The sequence below is a fragment of the Pistacia vera genome, unplaced genomic scaffold (assembly GCF_008641045.1).
Source record: "Pistacia vera cultivar Batoury unplaced genomic scaffold, PisVer_v2 Contig724, whole genome shotgun sequence".
In the NCBI taxonomy this organism is placed as follows: domain Eukaryota; kingdom Viridiplantae; phylum Streptophyta; class Magnoliopsida; order Sapindales; family Anacardiaceae; genus Pistacia; species Pistacia vera.
Genome location: NW_022196584.1, coordinates 503,504 through 523,328, shown reverse-complemented (window position 1 = coordinate 523,328; position 19,825 = coordinate 503,504). Strand labels below are relative to the sequence as shown.

The 19,825-nt window shown below is 34.7% G+C and overlaps 2 protein-coding genes across 2 annotated transcripts; both read right to left on the bottom strand.

Annotated features, from left to right (window-relative positions):
• Nucleotides 1-231: 231 nt before the first annotated feature.
• Nucleotides 232-3,467, bottom strand: LOC116114883. Its single transcript, XM_031401021.1, has 7 exons — nucleotides 3,168-3,467; nucleotides 2,955-3,041; nucleotides 2,671-2,847; nucleotides 1,765-1,935; nucleotides 1,412-1,624; nucleotides 1,242-1,330; nucleotides 232-1,032 (listed from the first exon to the last, which is right to left on the bottom strand). The coding sequence occupies exons 1-7, from the start codon at nucleotides 3,253-3,255 to the stop codon at nucleotides 373-375; spliced, it is 1,485 nt and encodes a 494-aa protein (XP_031256881.1). The 5' UTR covers nucleotides 3,256-3,467; the 3' UTR covers nucleotides 232-372.
• A 1,203-nt stretch (nucleotides 3,468-4,670) lies between these two features.
• Nucleotides 4,671-11,126, bottom strand: LOC116114870 (potassium transporter 8). The gene is made up of 8 exons (XM_031401007.1): nucleotides 10,447-11,126; nucleotides 9,847-10,336; nucleotides 9,696-9,749; nucleotides 7,275-7,535; nucleotides 7,129-7,181; nucleotides 6,542-6,665; nucleotides 6,191-6,445; nucleotides 4,671-5,891 (listed from the first exon to the last, which is right to left on the bottom strand). Exons 1-8 carry the CDS (start codon nucleotides 10,483-10,485, stop codon nucleotides 4,840-4,842), a joined length of 2,328 nt encoding a protein of 775 aa, XP_031256867.1. The 5' UTR covers nucleotides 10,486-11,126; the 3' UTR covers nucleotides 4,671-4,839.
• Between the last annotated feature and the right edge of the window lie 8,699 nt (nucleotides 11,127-19,825).

Genomic DNA, 19,825 nt, shown 5'->3' with positions numbered 1-19,825 from the left:
AGCACATTGGCTTAAGCTTCTTGCTGCATCTTTCATTTGTTCCTTTTCTCCAAGCCATAGCTGTACAATTAGATTCCCAGTCTAAATTCCTCTTTGAAATCTCAAGGAGAAGCCACATTGATTCGCTCAAAAGTTAGCGTTGCCTACATTCTCTTGATTTCTACTAAAGTAAAAAAGAAAATACAATATTATACATAAGCATATGCAAACTTAAAGAGTCAAGATACATCCATCCATCCTATTCCTATTACAACTAGCATAACATTCCTTCTGAATGAGAAGCGGCCAAGCTTCCCATCTTCATCTGGTAGCAGAAACATCAAGTTAAACATCTTCTTGTGCTGTCTACTTCATAAAATATGTAGTAATACACTATGAATAGCCCCTGTAATTCAGTCGTGGTCGGATATTATGGTGGCTATACGTAGGATCACCATAGTCAACAGACTTTATCACCACAGCTTCACGCCGTCCATCCTGTTCTTGAACTGCCCCAAAAACTATCTCATTTGTCTCACAGCTTTTCTGATAGTAAGTCTGTGGATTAGGTGAGAAATGCTGGTGATTCTGTATCTGTTGTTGTTGCTGGTGATGCTGATAATCGCTATCCCACCCATTAAAGTAAGCTCGCGATTGCTTAGTATAATGTTTTTTCTCCAGGTCTTTAGTCATATATGGATAGTTCTTCTTTAGTGTAGGGCTTCTTGTTTCTATAGAAGGCGGTTCATCTTCATCTGGAATGACGAAGCTTTCTTGCATGGGCCATCCATTTGAAGGTATATGCCGTTGCTGGTATTGATGCTGGAACTGATAGTGGGTGGTGGGCTTTCTCCTTAAGCCTGAAAATAATCCCCCAAACATTTCAGCTACTGATGACCCAGTGTTGAGGATAAGTCTCCCAATTGAACCAAAAAAACCATCGTCTGATTTGTCAATATCATTTTCAGTAGGAATTAAGGGTGACCTGGCAGATTTAGAAGGCCTTTGATAGGGTGCCACTGGTGGACCTCTTTTTAATGAGTTTCTTGAATCCTACGAAGCAAAAAGTCAGATTTGAAACTTTCCTAGACAATATCATGCAGAAATTTGGGAAGGGACGATCGATTCAAGGAGTTTCTATCATAATGAAAGATTTATTACTGTTTGCTTGCAGGAGTGGTTTTGTCTCAGCACTTAGTTTATAAGAATCATATTATGCAACAATCAGTAAAGGGAAATAACGAAGATGGGAGAAAGCTTACATTTTGCGAAGAAAACATAGCTTGCACCCTCCGCTGCAGCAATGCTAGCATGTAACCGAAGAATGCAGCTGCAACAAGCATAAATATTCCTGCAATGTTCAATGAAATAAACTATAGATCATAGAGGTTTCGAAACAAGAATGATAAGAATGAAAATCGAACAGATATACCTAAATTGTAACTACCATCATAATGATAGGAACAATCATCATAATGGAGTTGTATCTCTCGAATTGCCTGGTTTCCTCTGTCTATAACTAACAGAGAGCATGTACTTCCAACGTAAACCAAATCAAACTCATCTGAAAATTTTGCATCTTCACTAGGACCATCCACATGACCTCCTCCACGGCTCCATTTTCCTCCTGCAATAGTTGTGACCCCTGCACAAATAAATTGAGTTGACGAGTTACTGAAAGAATAATTGATATCGTAGAGACAAGAACTATAGGACAAAAGAAATTTAAAAGAAAGATAATTCAAACTTTAGCCAGGGGAATGCATCAAATATACAAAAATTTACCTGTATCACTAATCTTCCTGATAGCCATATTCATTGTATCTGCAATGTATATATTTCCTCTGTCATCAACAGTAAGCCCTTTCGGGTGGTTCATTCTTGCCTCTCTTGGTTTCCCATCCACATGCCCGTAGTACCCTTCAGGTGACCCGGCAACCAGCCTGGGTCTGCTATCTGCATTTCATCATTGATTTAAGAATATAGAGAAGTTCTAACAGAAAAATTAGTTGAACAACAACGGATCAAATGAAGAAGTTGAACCAGCGAAGATGAATTTAAAGAAAGTAAGACATTTTTAATAGAAGGATTGAAATGAAAAGAATCCAAGGTCATGAAACCTATCTTGATATTAAAGAAAAAGAAAAATTTTAAGTCTCACTTAATTTGCTTCTTCTTTTAATTATCAAATAAGAAAAGCAAAAGTAGAATTGGATATCCTTTACTCAAATTAACAAGGAGTTCAGCTTAAGAAGCTCAAAAAAGTATTTGAATTTCATGAAGTACACAAAAGCGTAAAGATTTTGTCTAAAATAGATAAATCAATAAGAGCAAGACATCGTGAGTAAACAAGAAGTCACCGGCAGATGAAATTAGTCTCTAATTTTTGTTTAAAAATAAAAAGTGAAAGAGTAAATCTCCAAAAAGATGAATTGGGTAGACAGAAACAAGACTAAAAGGTCTTGTTGTATTTATAAAAGTGGAGACTTCTGCTTAACAAAAGCTTATAAAACCCTGTTATAATTTTTTTATTAATGGCTTTAGAATCTTTCTTTAGAAAGAAAATGTAAGATTTCCCAAGTACAAAGCAAAGTACAACAATCATAACCACAAGAATGAAGGCTAATTAAAATAAAACCTATCAATTTGAGAAACAAACTCTACAAACCAATAAAACAAAAGCAAACTTACACGTAGACAATGGAGTTGAGATCCTGTAAATGTTACTGTTTTCACTATCCAAAACAAGAAGTTCTCCACTTGGTGACACCTCAACTGAGTATGGCTCGATCCCAAACTTACTTCCATCAAACAATGTCTCCACTGTATATCCACCCTCAAATTTCATTCTTGAACCGCTAGAAATAGCTGAAAAATTAATCCCTTTAACCTTAATAATGCAAAAAACAAAACCTTTGGAGAACTTAAAAAAGACGTACAACTTAAAGAATGTGGGTTCTATGAAAGATCTCTACCTCTGCCAGTTTTTATAGGAGCTTTTAGTGACCACAACCATTTCACAAGAGCAGAGACCGCATTGGTGACAACCCCACTTACAATTCCTGCAAATATACTCAAACATTAAGTAAACAAATTTTACAAGTTGAATTTTTTTTTTTTTTTTTTTTTTTTTTTTTTTTTTTTAAAAAATGTGAAAAATATAGGGGAGTGTTTAAGCTAGTACTTACTTGCAGGTGTTGTGGAAGCCGAAACTGAAGAGAACCCACCAAAGAGAAACACTAAAATGAAAACAAAAGCAACGAAACTTCTCACCATTGTTGAGCTGGGGTTAATTTGTTGAACATGAGAGAAGAAGAAATGCTGAAATGGGAAGGTTTTAAGCTCAGCATTTTATATATACTAGTTAAGGAGGAGACCCCACAAATTGTATGCTACTTTACTTTTTCTTCTTTTTACATGTTAATCAGTAGAACTTAAACCTTTTTGTGAGAAAGAGAGAGAGAGAGTGAAAGAGACAAAGACAAGAGTACTAAGTGTAGCGATTTGGCTTAACAGTAGAAAAGATCAGTTCAACATCAACAAAACAAAGTAAAAGAGAGAGAATGTGTGTGTTCACTGTCAGAGAGAATCATATGCTTTTTCTCTACCATTTTCCTTTAAATTTATTAATTGTTACAAAATTTATATATAACAACAGATGTGTCTATTCAATTTGAAAAAACAATTCAAATCATCCATCATGGAAGTTCAATTTTAATAGTCGGAGGTTGTGTTGTGGGAAGAGATTAAGAAAGTGTAGTTACAGTCACAGAGTCCAAGATGGGTGGCTCCATTGATCTCCTTTGTTAACTCTTTAATCTTTAACTTATTCTACACTCAAATCTTTAATTTGCTTTAATATTATGTTGTATTAGATGTTGCTTTACCATGTGGACTTTTGAAAGAGGATTATTAATCCTTGCTCTTTTGATTAGAATTACTCATGGCTTTAAAAATGTTCAGAAATTATCAAATTGCATCTTTAATTTATATTAATAATGGTTAATCTGCAATTATTAGAAATCCTCCATTCTCCCTGTGAAAGGGGATTATTATTACATGAGTAATGACAATAGAAATTTATAATTATAACTCTTAAAATTAATAAAATAAAATAATAAATAATATGCCAATCATTGATTAATTTTAACATCACTTAAAATAAAAAAAGAATAAAAAAAAAAAAGATAAAAGAGTTTAGTTGTTTGTATATCTTTTAGGCTTATGGTACTATCTAAATTTACTGACAAATTAATAAAGAAAAATTAAATATTCTAGTACATAAAAAATGGCAAAGGTGACATTGAGGCATGTGCCATATGCATTACCTTCAAAGTTTAACCATGGAAAATAAGATAAGTTTTTGCAGGTACTGATTGTTGCAGAAGAGAATAGCTTCTCCATTAATTCTTCTTAAGATATTGTGCCTTCAGGAATTGCATCTTGTGGGAAAAAAAACTTGAACTGGTAGATTGTTTGGTAATACAGAACGTGTACAATAAAACGAATACAGACTTACATAGGCGTAATGAATAATTCAACATGATATTTTATGATTGATTAGATATAAACATGACAATGTGTAAGGAAACAAGATTCAAAACTTCTTTTCTCTTATAAGAATTAATTAGAAACTTTATATAACATTTGTCAAATATGAGCATGACTCAAAATATAAAGTGGAAACCTACTAAAATGGCAAATTACAAACTCATGTATAAGCTGGGGATCAACAATAATACTGGTTTACCTAGGTATGACACTGAATAGGCATTTTATAAGAAAGCTGTGATCTTTCATAAACAATATGATTGTAAGAAAGAAAATAATTGAATACACAACTATACTCTATACTCAAAATTAAACATGGTAAATCATCCCAACCTCGAGAGTCGATGCACGAGGAATTCCCAGAGCATATGTTGGTCCCCTGGAGTTTCTTCTCAAGAAATCATACCCCAAATTTATCACAAGTTTCTTCATCAGACTTGATCCTGACTTTGCTCTAACGTAGCAGTGTCCAAGTATGAATGCCATTCCCGCCTCCCTCGCATCCATCAGTTCCTGCAACTCCTCTTGTGCATCTAGATCAATTCGTGGACTCTCTGGCACAAGAAACCTAACTCTTTTTCTTGCTTTCTCGGAGTGCTTTAGTTCCCTCATCTCTGAAGAGCCTACAATTTCAGAAACATCTTGATCATCTTCACACATTTTTACGCCATCTAAATTTGAGGAAGTAGTCCCAACAACAGTCATTTTTTCATCATTTTCCAGATATTCAATTCCTAGATTGATTTCCGGCCTCTCTGACCGAATAAATTCTGCAATGCTACAAATAAGGTCCTTCTCAAACTCCAAGTCATCTTTGTGGATATCACGGTACCCATAACGTGCTATGCATCTATACAGCCGGTACTCCTTTGGACCAACTCTTCCCACTAAGAACCTTTCCTTGGGTCTGACATGTGGCACTGGAACTGATTTGATACAGAGAAAGACGACAACCTGGTGGAAAGCTGGAAGGTTGGTGACAAAGTGAGAGAAAATAGCTGGGATTCCAGAAACTAGCTCGGTGTGTATGAGACCAATTCCCCGAACCCTAACAATTCCGAGATTAGGACCTAAACTCAGAAGCCAGTTGATGGACACCTTATTTTGCACATCAAATTCATATTTCATGAGTGTGCCATAGTGCCAAACATACATTACAATTAAGAAGATCAATGAGAGGGCAATGGGAACCCAAGCCCCTTCAAGGAACTTGATGAGAGAAGCTGAGAAGTACAGTGCTTCGATGGAACCAAAGAAGAATATAAAACAGACGGCCATGAAGATGCTTTTGTGCCAGCATAGAACAATAACTAGAGACATTAGGCAGGTGGTTACTAGCATGACAGTTATAACAGCTAAACCTGTTAAGAGAACAAGAAAAATTGCAGTAAGAATCAAGTTGGTTCCTACTTCAGAAAACATTAAGATCATTGATAATCTCTGTACGCATTATGTTTTAGTTTAAACAATCAGTTAAAATCCTTCATTAACAATGGTGAAAGAGCTGAAACTAAACATCTTGAAATTGTGCAGTCTTTATATGTTCCGAAGACATCCCCATATAAAAGCTTGAATGTAGATGACGAGTGCACATAGATTGGACTAGAATAAGTGTTTGTATGTGTAGGTGCTAGCAGACAAGGTTTGACAATGACAGTACCTGATGCATTTCCCAAATGCTTTGTGTCTCTAAAACCAACAGTAACAGCCAAGCATATAAACATTAAAGTCCAGTTTATCTCCGGAATGTAAATCTGGCCATGTATTTTGGAAGATGTGTGGATAATTTTGACCTTGGGGAAACAACCCAAAGAAGAGCATTGTTTGATTATTGAGAAAGTTCCGGTGATGATGGCTTGACTTCCCACAACTGCTGCAAGAATGGCTATAGCCAGAACAGGCCATCTTATTTTCTCTGAAACAAGAAGAATAATTTTGCTTTGGTTTAGTGTCAAATCACGAAATTTAAATTGATTATTCTTATCTATGAAGAACAGCAACTACCACCTACCGGGTACAGATACATAGAATCCAATCCGGTAATTGCTTTCAATAGTATGATGCTTAGAAAGATAAGCTGCTTGGCCCATATATGCTAAGATTAAAGATGGATAAACCACAAAGGTGAAAGCAATCTGCAAGAAAAAGGATTTTATAGTTAGTGGAATTGCTTAAAATTTTCATGGCATCCTAAGCAGAATAGTTCTCTATTCGGTTTATCATTAACAGTGAGAAGATTAACACACGGCTGTTTTACTTGAGCATGATGCATAGAAGTCAACTTATGGTACTGGTAAATACGTATGAAGGATCAGTTATAGTACTAAACCTAATGTACTATCTTTTATATCAGTATCAATAATTCTACTTTCGCAATGATGATTAGGCTATGTTAATTTATCAAAACCGACAATTCAATTGTGATCTTAATTCTGTACCTCACTTGGTTTAACAATATGCTTATGCATCTAATTTCAGTATTTTTTTCATTACATATCGGACTAGTATAACTTTGTTCTGAAATTCACAAAGATGATTATGCATTCAACTTAATTGAGCATATTTAGGATGAACAAAGAATCTAGACTAATCAACCACCTTAATTGACAACTGTGTGAAGTGCCCAAGATCCGCAAACATAGCTTCTGAACCTGAAATGTAGAAAAATGATTTATTTAAGAGTAGATATAAAAGGCCTAGTACATCAATGGTGAACAGACAATTCACTGTTAATGCTCTTCTACCTGTTATACACAGCAGAATCCCGCCCAAGGACATCCAGCCTCCCTTTTGGGTCTTCTTCAAAAATTTGTACATATAATATGGGGAGAGTGCTTGGTAAACATGGGGATTCCAGTGGAAAATGTTATAGACACCAATTGCGCTGATGCATAGAAGCCATGTAAGCACGACAGGGGCAAATAAAAATCCCACTCGATGGGTCCCATAATGTTGGAGGGCAAACAAAAACACCAGTATTGCACAAGCAACAGGTACTTCAACATCTGCAGTATCAATGAACTCTTAAGGACATAGAATACTAAGTGCACAATTAATAATATGAGTTCAAGATCGCATTCCTTGTAGAGTGTTTGATTCTCTAAAAACTAATAAAATTCTAAGATTTTCATCAAGGAATAGAAACTGGCGAGTGTATGACTTCTTCAAGGCATAGCAGATCTTCACACACACAGACAAACAAACACAAACACAAACACAAACACATATACATATATATTCGCCATGGATATAAACCTGTCAGGTGAACACGTAAATGGCTTGTTTTTTAAGTGATTTTTCTTTTAACAAAAACCATATGTGATCATTTATCAGGTTATAGTAGTTGGTTGAATCTTGGGAGTTAATTTTCCCAAAAAAAAACCATTCATATTCAGCTAGCATCCACTTTCCAGACAGAAACAAAGATAAAACTGTGACAGTGCCAGGAAACTGTGCTCCAACAAATCCTGATTCATATATTGCAGGTAGACTCTATATGAACAACCGATTTCAAGGGATGGAATGAATTTGGCAATAACTTGATGGTACTTATGTACCTCTGCACAAACCAACTTTGTTGAACAACTTTACTTGTTTTAATGTAATAATTATTTGATCAAATGTATTTTAAGCTTATTTCCTCATACCAAGATATTTTAGGCTTAAAGGTAAAATTTTGTATGAAGATGAACCTCTTAGAGCACAATAAATTCTGTTTTGTAAGCTCTTTCAAGTGTATCAGGATCGAGGAATGGCCTATTGAGAAGCAGATATGTTAGTAGGCATATTAGAAGGTAAACATAAATTTTCCTCACTTAAGTTAAAAGTGAGTCAAAACATAGGCTAAAGGGCACACAAAATAGCATCTGAATATTAGAGTGTTGTTTGTTTGCTTTAAACAGAGATCATTTGATTATCTCTCAAAGTCCTAACTGATTAGGTAATGTTTTGTACACCATGACATGATAGTCAGTGGAGAACTTGTTCCCCACAAATGCAAATGAATTGGCAACTAAGGATGTAGGACCGAATTCCAATAAGCGAAAAACACAAAAGATAGAATCCCACTAATAAAAAGATAATTAGGTGTTCCAAAACAAGTTGATCATACAGAGGAATCATGTGACAATTAAAATTTTTGTTGATTGTCTAGAAAATCGATATACGACTGACAACAGCAAACAAAGAATGATATAGAATTCTGTCCAATATTTCTCACCACGCTCTGGACAGCAACAATCGGTCGGAGCTCGGTTGTTGCAATACTTATATTTATGTATGTCATGGGTGACTTGAAGTCATTGTTCTAGCATAGTTTGAAAAGTCCAACAATAACCATCCAACCAATCAGGCATCTAATGATTCCAATCAAATAAATGAACTAACTGAAGCAGATGGTGATATAAGATTATATTTTTATTCAGATTTCAGAACCTTATCCAAATTAAAAACCACTTTTTTCTCCACCTCATAATGACAGTTTAACTTTATTAAAGATAGAACTTTTTTATGGACTTAATCTTCTAATTTATTCAATTCAAACTTATTTTCTAAGCCACATGTAGATGACTGGATCTTTACATTATTATAACCAGGATGCTATAACTTGATCTTCCACATCATAAATAATAGTATTATAAACTTGAGGGTGATTTGAGTCTTGATTAAAGCAAAGTTTATTTTAATTATATTAGTAAGGACCCCACAATAATGCATGCCTCAACTATTTGTTATTCTCTAATTGTCCACTAATTTACGTCTAGATTTTACGAAGAGAGGAAGCATAAGATTTGCAAATTTCAAATTTCAAACATCAATATCTGAATATATAACAGCAAATTTGATATCTAGACAGAACTAAGATATGTTACTTTTGCGGCGTATTTGGGATAGGGATGCTAAAGAAATTGTTTTAAGATTATTCAAGCAATCAACAGAGTTAGCCACAAAGTTTGTATCACTCGATCATTTTTGGAATATTCTCCTTTCCCAGTTGCCAAGTGAATTTCTGGAATATTGAGTCTGTGTTTAAGATCGAAAGAAATTGGTATACTGATATTTCACCCCAGAATGAAAAATTATCCCCCTCTAACATGAAAATTTACTCTTGGAATGAAATAACAAACAATTGATAGAACAGGTTGGCTTCAAGATAAGAAACTTACAATGGTGTTGCTCCTTTGACATGGAAAGCTCCAAACCAGATACTGCAGAGAAAACTGTACAGGGAACCAGAACAAAAACATTTCTCAGCAACTAAAAAGACCAATTTTTCATCTTAAAGTCCAAAGACAAACAATAATAAAAGCTCAATACCAGAAATTGCAGGTGTAAGAACCCCATCACCAATGACCATACAAGTTCCAATCAAAGCCAAAATAAGCAACACTTTTTGCAATAATTTATGCTTCTCCAAAGTGGATTTCAAGCGAGACCCAGCAACGCTCTTATTATTTGATAAAATCACATCTTTATTGTACTCTGATAACTCTTCATCTGCCAACTGACAATTGGGCAAGGAACTAACTCTGGCATGCCTACACAGCAATGAATATAAAGCAAAAGTGCCACCTTCACCATTATCATCAGCTCGAAGCACAATAAACACATATTTTACCAGTGGTATCAATGTTAGAGTCCAAAACACAAAAGATAACACCCCATAAATCTCCTCGTTAGTCTCTGAATGTTGTATATCCTCAGCAAAAGCGCTTTTGTAAACATATAAAGGAGAAGTACTTAAATCTCCATAGACAACACCTAAGCTCTGAAAAGCCAAAGTTAACACTGTCTTCCATGAATCTTTCTGCAACAACAAAAAGAAAGAACAACAACATGAAAAAAAAAAAAAGCTGCGATTTTGAAGCTGATAAAACCAACAAAAAGAGAAAAAAAAATGGTTGCCACATGTCATACCTTAACTGGATTATTACTGATGACACCTTCAAGATCCATCACTGACTGCCACTGAATCACTGACAATCCATTTCTGAAGCTACTTAAAGCTTAAAACAAACGACCCAAATGGCTTATCACCCTCCCCAGTTCAATTCAAACAAGTTAAAAACAAATCTAGAATGAGAAAGACTAGTATCCCTTTTTATATAAGAGAATATACAAAGTAGTTAAAGAGTCAAGACCCACCAATGGAGACAAATAAAGAACAAACACGAAACACAACAAACGAATATAGAGAACAGTTTTGGAATTGCAGCTACATAGAATATAGAAATATATTAATGTCTACCAAATCTGAAAGAGAGAGAAAGATAGTTGCTTTGCTTTGTATGTGAAAAATATGAGTTTTGGGTTCTCTTTATCACGCTATTGTTATCTTCTCCCCTTGGGTGTGGCTTTGGCTTGGCTCTCTTTGAAAAGTGAATAAATATAACAAAGTTGTTTTTGTTTTTGAGTGGTAAAGTGCTTTGTGATCGAGGCATGCACTAACTGAGACAGGCCTAACACTCACCACCCAAACTCTGAACAAACTTCCCTCTGTATATCTACACTAGTTCACCAATCCTAGCTGGTTTCAAACTCAGCATGATTTTGACTCTGAATTTTTCTATTTTCCTTGCATCAAACGCCCTTTAAATGTGTTAGTTTTGGGTTAAGTAACATATTTTAAGGAAACGTTTTATGTGTGTTTTTTCTTGTCTAAATGAAATTATAGCTAGTAACGTGGAAATATATTAGTTTGGAGGTATAATTGAGCATATAGCTTGTGGTTGTGGATAACAAATTTTGTGATGTAGTTGGCTTTCAATTTCCCTTATGTGGATGCAACCACGGAACACGTAATAACTGTTGGGTGGTGTAGATAGTGAGAGAAAAAAGATATTAGTTTCAACTTGGCCTGGCTGCCTACCTTTACCTACTAAACAAACCTTTGCAATTAATCTTAATATATCTTGAAGAGAATCCATAGTTTGGTAAAGATTCTCCTAACATTAAATGAGTATTTGGATCGGTGATGTTAAATTGCTACTTAAAACCTTGTTATGAATCTAAAACCTCCACCAACTGCGTCTGCAATTTCTGCAGTTGTAAGAGAATATTAAAATGGAGATTTTCAATTCTCAGTGGCATAAGCACTAACACAAATCTATTGCTGGTTTCACTTTCAATGGCCAGCCGGGATATATATGAGCTGCAGATATAATAAAAAGCTTTAAACAAATCTTCCACTTATAATACAATCAGCAGCCTCTCTTATCCTATCCACCACAAAAAGTTAATCTCCATGAAAATTATATCTATCCATCATCTTCATCTCTCAAAGAGTCTGAAGCCTAGAAAATTTTCAGAAAGAAAACAAATCCCTTGCTGCATGGACCCCTTGAAGCCCGCTAATTTGTTTGTTTGTAAGCCTATTATTGGTCAGGGACCCATGGGATCCCCTTTAAGTTAATATTATCAACACTAGAATCTTACCTATCTCACACACACACACGTGCGCGCATTTCCTTCCTATGATTAACCAGATGTTAATTAACCCATATTTAACTGTCTCCATTTTGTGAGCGCTTGTGTGTATTCACCTTCACCCACCGAATGGTTCTGCGGTTGACTTGACCTCTCATACAATTATTGGACTGAAGAAAATATTATAATTAGAGATACAGGATAAAGATGATAAATGAATTCAATAATCCACCTTATTTTGGTTACACTTTTATGTACGTTAGACGATTAAAGATTTATTTACCTTATATAGTATCATCTTTTTCACAAATAGAAGATTTTCGAAATATAAACTTAGAATATATTCAACGTAATTTGTTTTTCATGACTTTGAAAACATCAATTACGAGAACATTATCTCATTCTGGTTCCATGAATTAGAAGAAAACCTGACCAGAAAACAATGGCGAGGCGCAAAGGGCAGTGGTGGATTTTGCAATCAGGAAACATCACATCACTTTTTAGGAGTGGAGACCACATTCCACTACTTGTTTTTGTCGACGGCCCCACTTTGCCTTTTATTATTTCTATCTGTTTTTGTTTTTGTTTTAGTTTTTGGAATCTTAAGTTGGATATCATTCATTATTCATCAATTCAATCTTTCATTTATCACCATCACCATCACCTACACCTACAACTACAAATTCCTACTACTCTACATTGTTCTTAATTTCACATATTTAAGAAAATAAAAGAAAAAAACAAAAACAAAAACCATGTGGGCGTTTTCCTATTGTTGTTATCTAAATTCACAGCAGAAGAATATCTGCAGAATCTTTAATAGTAGTGCATAAAAAAGATTGGTGTGGCCAGAAAAGAGAAATACTCAAATCACCCATCAGTTTCAATCCATTGTGAACCTGGTTCTGCCTTTTCAAATACTAAAAACTCTCCCATTGTTTTAATGGACAATAGTCAAAACTGTTAACTACATAAAATGATAAAAGTACCCTTCAACTGTAATGTTTATATCTTTTCCAGAAGGCTCAGGTTTAATCCATTCGATGGTATAAAGTCATCAAACTTTTAACATTACTATTGAGCTTTTAACTAACCACTCTTTGTAAACTTTAGTCAGTTTCAAGGTGGGGTTATCCGGTATTTGAAGCAACAGGATCTTGACCGAAACCACAGGAGGGAAAATGTAATTAATTCTGGCAGTTGAATATGATAAAATATAATGAGTTTTAACAGTATATTTGGTGATGCCATGAAGATCAAGCGAGGCCTTAGAATCCGGGGGCAAATAAGACAGCTAAATTTGTCCTGAAAATCCTTCATATTGCATCACATTTTACAATTCATAATACAAAGCATCTTTAAGTATTTGGAGGGAGATTAATTAATTTTAATATATAGTTAAGATATCAGCAGAATCCTTAATTATTTCACTGACAATTAACATGTGACAGCTTGATCAAGACTCAATAATATGATTCATATTTTCAACTCATACAAGTAAAATATCCAGCCGGCTCATTTTCATAAATTTAGATTGTCAAAGACTACACTGAAATTAATTAAGGTTAGTGGCCAGCTTTTCTAGATTTTTGTGATGTAATTCCTTTACAAAATCAAATCAAATGTAATCTTCTGTTTCAAATTAAATAGCATTTCAATTTGCTAATTTAATCTTGGGTTCATATAAGATCTAGATGTATAGAGTTAACGACTTTTTCTCACCTAAATAATGGCTTAATAACATTTTCTCACCTAACATATTTTTAAAACACTACTTTATTACTCAAATTTATATTTTGGTAAAGAATAGAAAGCAAACTCTATCCAAGTTATTGGTGCTTTTAAATAGATGGGACTGATGAGTCTTTTGGTGGTGGAAAATTGATTTTGATGGTTGAGATTGATCAAAATTTAACTTGAGAGGGACGATCGCACAAATCATAATTGTTCGATTATCGACGATTGGTGAGGTCGACAAGGGTAGGATTCGAAGAGTTTTGGGGAAGAGAACAATGATGGTATAAAATTGTAATAATATCGAAACCAGAAATAAAATATAAATTTGAATAATAAAATGATATTTTAAAATTTAGCGTGTGAAAAAATGTCATTAAATCGTAATTTGGTGGGAAAAGGTCGTTCACTCAGATGTATATCACCCAACAATGGAAATTCGATCCCACCAAGCTTAAACGAGTTTAGGCTTTATTGAATTGGCGATCCAAGAAAAGCCCTAAGACAATATCTCAGCCTTCTTTTGGCCCATTTCCAGTTTCTTCATCGATAAAAACCGATGTACTTTAGAGATGTGTTATTTAATCCTCACTCAATTTCACTCTACACCCCAATAATAATTAGGGTGCGTTTGGTTTATTATTTTGGGTAGAATTTTGAGTATAGTATTGGATAGTTGGATAGGAAAGTATTACGAGATAAAATTTAAAAATTTATGAAAAAACCCCTAAGGTTTGCTAATTTAATAAACACCCCAATATATTAAAATATTGTAAAATGATAAAAACACCCCTACCACCCGCAGTGCCAAATTCCGGCTACCACTGCCGGAATCTGGCCGAAAAATTGGATAACCACACATACAGGTCGGATCTGGCAAGTATTCGATCGATATGGCATTTTCCGGCTATATCTACCACGGATCTGGCTGGAAAAGGCCAGATCTAAGTTCGGATGTGGCCTTCGACGGCCGAAAAAAACCATCTTTGGCCGTCAGCAATGGCCAAAGATATGGCCATCGTTGACAGTCAACGACGGCCAGATCTGACCTTTTCCGGCCAGATCCACCACTGATCTGGCCGGAAAAGGCCAGATCTGGCCATTATCAGCCATTTCCGGTGGTCATGTGATTGTTGTGATAGATTTCGGCTACCACCGACGGTGGTTGCCGAATCTAGCAAGTATTGGTGGGTGGGGGTGTTTTTGTTAGTTTTTAAACTTTTTTGGGGGGGTATTTAATAAAATTAATAAACTTATGGGGTTTAAAAATAGTTAAAAAATAGACTAATATTTTGGGAATAACGTGCCAAACAACATTTGAAGAATAGGATTGAGAATATGGATAAAAATAATAAGCCAAACGCACCCTAAATAATTATATATATTTAAAATATTTATTTCTCAAAATTACCATCAACTAATATTTCTCTTTCAAACATTTTGTTAACCCTATCATCTATTTTGTTTACTAATATCACTCACCTTTTTTATGATTATTTTTTTCCATTGATTAAATTCATCTTCCGTCACTTCAAAATATTCATAATCTTAAAAATATAATTTAAAATTCTAAACATGGTTTATAATAAAATTAAGGAAATAGAGTTTCAAGAAGAAAAAAAAAAAGAGTTTTTTTTTTTTTAGTATTTGGGGTACACTAAATGATTAAATGGTCATTTCCGTAACTAAAAGTTTAAATATATACAGATTTTTTAGAAAATATTATTGGAATGTAGAAAAAGATTTTACTTTAAATAACATCACTCATGAACAAATTCAAAATGGGCTTTAGCTTATAAAACATCCGGCCCAATTAAGCCTTGGATCCATAAACAAAGGATCCGATAAATAATAATAAATAAAAAATCTCCTACAGATCAGGATCTCTCGACACCAATTAAAAGTCTTGTTAAATAATAACAATAATGCTATAAACACCGAAGTTTTACGCCAATTTTTTGCACTAAACAACGTGTCACCTGAGTAGTGGCAACCATGTAACATATTAACAAATATTTTGTGAATGAACAACCGTCCATCAAATATAGACGAACATCCATGATTATTAAATGACCATTCATTTTAAATAGATTCTCGTATATGGGAAAATAACAATAGACTCTTGTTCATATAATATAAACAGGAGTCCATTTACTAGAGAAGACCTTCCATAATTTAAATTAAAAAAATTTTAAAACAAAAAGCCACATATGATGGTAACTTAAACATCTTGAAACTGACAATGAATGCTCCTAAATGCCTCTCATTTGGTACTGACCGGGTTGAAGAGTTCTCCACCACCGGATAGTTCGTCTTAATACGGGGATGAATAAGCTAGCTTCTTTTAATAATTTCATTTGAAAACGTGAACAACTACAATTGTACATTACAAAGATGTACATTGCCTAAACATAGAACCTGAACCACGCCCATTGTCGCTCTGCTTTCAAGACTCTGATAGACTAACTTTGGTTGCCTGCCTTTCCTTTCTTCAATTGCCTCCCTTAATGGGAGGACTTCAAAAATCTCTCTACAACCGGTCTCATCAGCTCAGGGAGTTCATCTATTTATTGCTTGAGCAAGGCGAGATGCTTGGCAGCAAGGGACTAAAAGAACATTCCAAACATTTCCTTATAGCCAGAGAGACAAGCCTACCATGAGTTGAAAGACCCTGGCATTACATTAGTGGAAGAGTGCATTTTCCATATCTGATATTGGTGCCCTATCTTCCCAAAGATGATTTCACAGAAAATGAAAACAAAATTTGAATGAAGCATGTGGATATATGCTTCTAATATGAGATTTCTACAACCAAAAGAAAAAGGCTAATTAAAGGATCTACAAATTCAAGAAGTCTACGTTTAAAAATCCAAATAAAGATAACTTCCAGAAGTTAAGGCTCCGTTTGTTTCGATTTTGGGAATACTATTATTAGTATTCCCCAAAAAGTTAAATAGTAAAATGTCATTATTCTCAAAATATTATTCTATATTTTTCAATTTCTTTTAAACCTCCTAAATTTGTTAATTTAACTAAATACCTCCAATTTTTTTTTTTTTTTAGAAATTGCAAAAACACTCTGGCCACCCTTCAGCGGTGGTAGCCGGCTGTCCGTATTTAATGGGTGGGTTGAGGGTGTTTTTGTTAACTTTTAATATTTTATTATAGGGGTGTTTAGTAAATAAACAAATATATGAGATATTTTTGTTAATTTCCAAATCCTACATCGTAATACCTACCCAATTTAACTTTTTTTCAAAAGATTATTCTAAAAACTATCAAATAATGAACCAAACGGAGCATAAGAGATTCACTTTTTCATGGTTAACATAGAAAGCAGCCTGTCAGTGATTTGCAGCACAACATTTTCCCCCAAAAGCACTTCAATGGAGCCAAAGGAAACCACAAAAGCAGGAAACTTCCATCTAGTCGGAGACGCTGCCTTCCTCAGTAGGCAGACCTAGCAATGCAACCCAACACAGTTGACTCTACTATTATAGTAGACAATGGACTTCATCTCGCATAACTTAGATGATGAATTAATGGAGTAAAGAAAGCAGAATGAAAATGGAGAACAACAACAACAATCAAATTATGATGAGAGAAAAGCTAGACTTACTTTGGAATAATCAAAGAAGCCATCAAATTACCTTTCAAAAATCTCAACTTCATCATCGTTTTCATCGCCCTCCTCCCTTTTTTCTGCTTCTTCCTTTTACACGAAATAATTTTCCAGCACAACTTGATTCAAGCTCTTACATTCATGTCCCATTCTTCTGGATGCTACAATATTTTCAGCTGCTATGGCACTTCAACCTTTTACATCCAAGAATTGATAGGAAAAATTTCACCAAAAAATCTTATTTCATTTCTCTCACTCATTGGATTCGTTCATCTTGTCGACCTCCTCAACACCATCATCACAGTTTCTACAGCCTCGGTGATTTACTTAGAAGATCAAGATCCAATGAATTTGAAGGATTTGATAACCAAATCTATGAAGAAGGTGAGTTTCAAAGGTCCATTGATTACATCCATCTGCGCTCTTCTATTAACTTCACTTACATTGATCGGCTTGTTGACTTTGTCAATAAACTTCTACGTATCAATATTTATTTTCTTCAAAATTTTATACGGGTTGCTCTTCATTGCTTTTATAACAAAATACATGGAGTGGACTGCGATATGGAATATGGGGCTGGTGATTTCGATTCTGGAGGAGAATAAACACGGCGATGTAGCGCTTGGGGTCTCGGCATATCTAAGTAGAGGCAGTAGAAAGCGTGGATCTCTATTGGAGTTGATGTTCTCGGGTTGGAGTTTTGGGTTAAGATTATTATGTATCTCTGTTGGGTGGCGAAATAGAGGAAGCAAGAATGTGATTGAAGTCATAGCTGCACATGTTTGTTTGGATTGTATTTGGAATGTGATGAAGTGGGTGGTTTTTGTGATTTATTACTATGACTGTAAAAAGAGATTTCTTGAGAAGAAGTTTGATGGGGCTGACGGAAGACCCTAAAACTGAAAAAAAAAAAAAGGGTTTTTGTGTAATAAATTATTATAGTATATGCATTTAGATGCAGCTATATTTCTCGGCCTTTGGGCTAAAATTATGTATGAAACCTTTTGTGTCTTGCATATATATAATTTGGAAATTGAGCAAACGATATGTTCCCACCCAAGATTAGCAAACAATAAAGCTATGGACATCGGGGTTTTTTCACCGAAAATGTGTACTGGTTTATGTGTTTCCCTGACTCACACCAATAATTCAGACGCGTGATTAAACAATAAATATTTTTCTAATGAACGCCCGTCCAAACAAGATTAGCAAGGATGGTTTTGGACCTCCTTTCTCACCCACTCGATTCTCCGGTAAACCTGCAAAACACAAAATCACCATTCTCCGATTTCCAAAAATTATTGCGTGCTGCTTTTCAGTCTAACCTTTGAATATAATACTGGTTGGGTGATTTTTGATTACTTGATTTGGTGTTTGTACGTACAGATTATTAATGGGTGATCAGGATAGAGAGAGAAAAGAAGATTTTTTCTTGGAGGATGATTCTGATGAAGAAGACATAGAAGAGAATGGCAATAATGATAATAGTGGCTTTGGTTCCGATGAAGACGATATTAACGGAGACGAAGATGGAGATAAAGGCTCTAATCCTGCTACTTTCTCTTCTCACCAATGGCCACAGAGTTTCAGGTACATTTTCATCACGGCGATTATGTAACAATTATATATGTTTTCTTCTTTGTATTAATATCAATGAGATTGGATCAAACTCTAGTATTTATATGAACTCAAATGTTGATTTGCTGTTGAACATTTGTATATATGGTATTTACTTTCTTTCTTTGTTTTAAAAAATGAACTTTCTTGATTTGCTGTTGCAGATACCAACCAATAATATTTATCAGTACACGACTCAAGTTCTTGGTGTGATATTGGAATTGCTTGATGATTTGGATGAGTCAGTGCAACTGACTGCAGTATCATGCTTGCTGATGGTGATTCACTCTACCTTTGCGTGTCTCTGTTTTTTTATTTCTTATGTTTCTAGTCGTGGATATCTGGATGCATTTGCTCTGTGGTTTCCATTTTTCCGTTCATCTTAGATTCTCGAGTCGTCATCTAATGATGCTGTGGAACATATTTTACTGAATCTTTCTATGCGGCTTTGGAATCTGCAAGTGCGTTTATTTACATTCTATGGTCTTTTCTCAAAAACTTTTACATGATTTTCTACATTCACATTGTTGTCATTGTATTATAATCTATATATTAATATGATCCCAGATGCATGCAATCAGGATGGCAAATTATCTGTTTAAATTTGTAGTTTAGAAACAGAGAAATTACTCACCTTTCTGCCTGAGAGAATGATGTCGGATCAAGTAGTCAAGATTTGTCCATTTGCTGTTTACATAAGGGACGGTCGTCCCTTAAGTGTGGACTGCCATCCATACATAATGGACGGGCGTCCATTAGTTACAGACGTCCTTCTACACTTCCAAGTTCTTTTATTTTGTTTTTTTAAAACCACAATAAGGGACCGGCGTCCATTTGGTTACGGACGCCCATCCAAACTTAAGGAACTCCCGTCCACAATTATGGACGGGCGTCCAA

What these genes read in the sequence shown, in the direction of transcription:
- LOC116114870 (XM_031401007.1), bottom strand. Translation starts at nt 10,485, where the DNA reads ATGGATCTTGAAGGTGTCATCAGTAATAATCCAGTTAAG. An exon ending in TCTTACACCTGCAATTTCTG is followed by an intron (nt 9,750 to 9,846) that starts GTATTGAGCTTT and finishes TTCCCTGTACAG; the next exon opens with TTTTCTCTGCAGTATCTGGT. An exon ending in TCACACAGTTGTCAATTAAG is followed by an intron (nt 6,666 to 7,128) that starts GTGGTTGATTAG and finishes TTTTTCTTGCAG; the next exon opens with ATTGCTTTCACCTTTGTGGT.
- LOC116114883 (XM_031401021.1), bottom strand. Translation starts at nt 3,255, where the DNA reads ATGGTGAGAAGTTTCGTTGCTTTTGTTTTCATTTTAGTGTTTCTCTTT. An exon ending in CTCAACTCCATTGTCTACGT is followed by an intron (nt 1,936 to 2,670) that starts GTAAGTTTGCTT and finishes GATGAAATGCAG; the next exon opens with ATAGCAGACCCAGGCTGGTT. An exon ending in CAGGAAGATTAGTGATACAG is followed by an intron (nt 1,625 to 1,764) that starts GTAAATTTTTGT and finishes TTATTTGTGCAG; the next exon opens with GGGTCACAACTATTGCAGGA.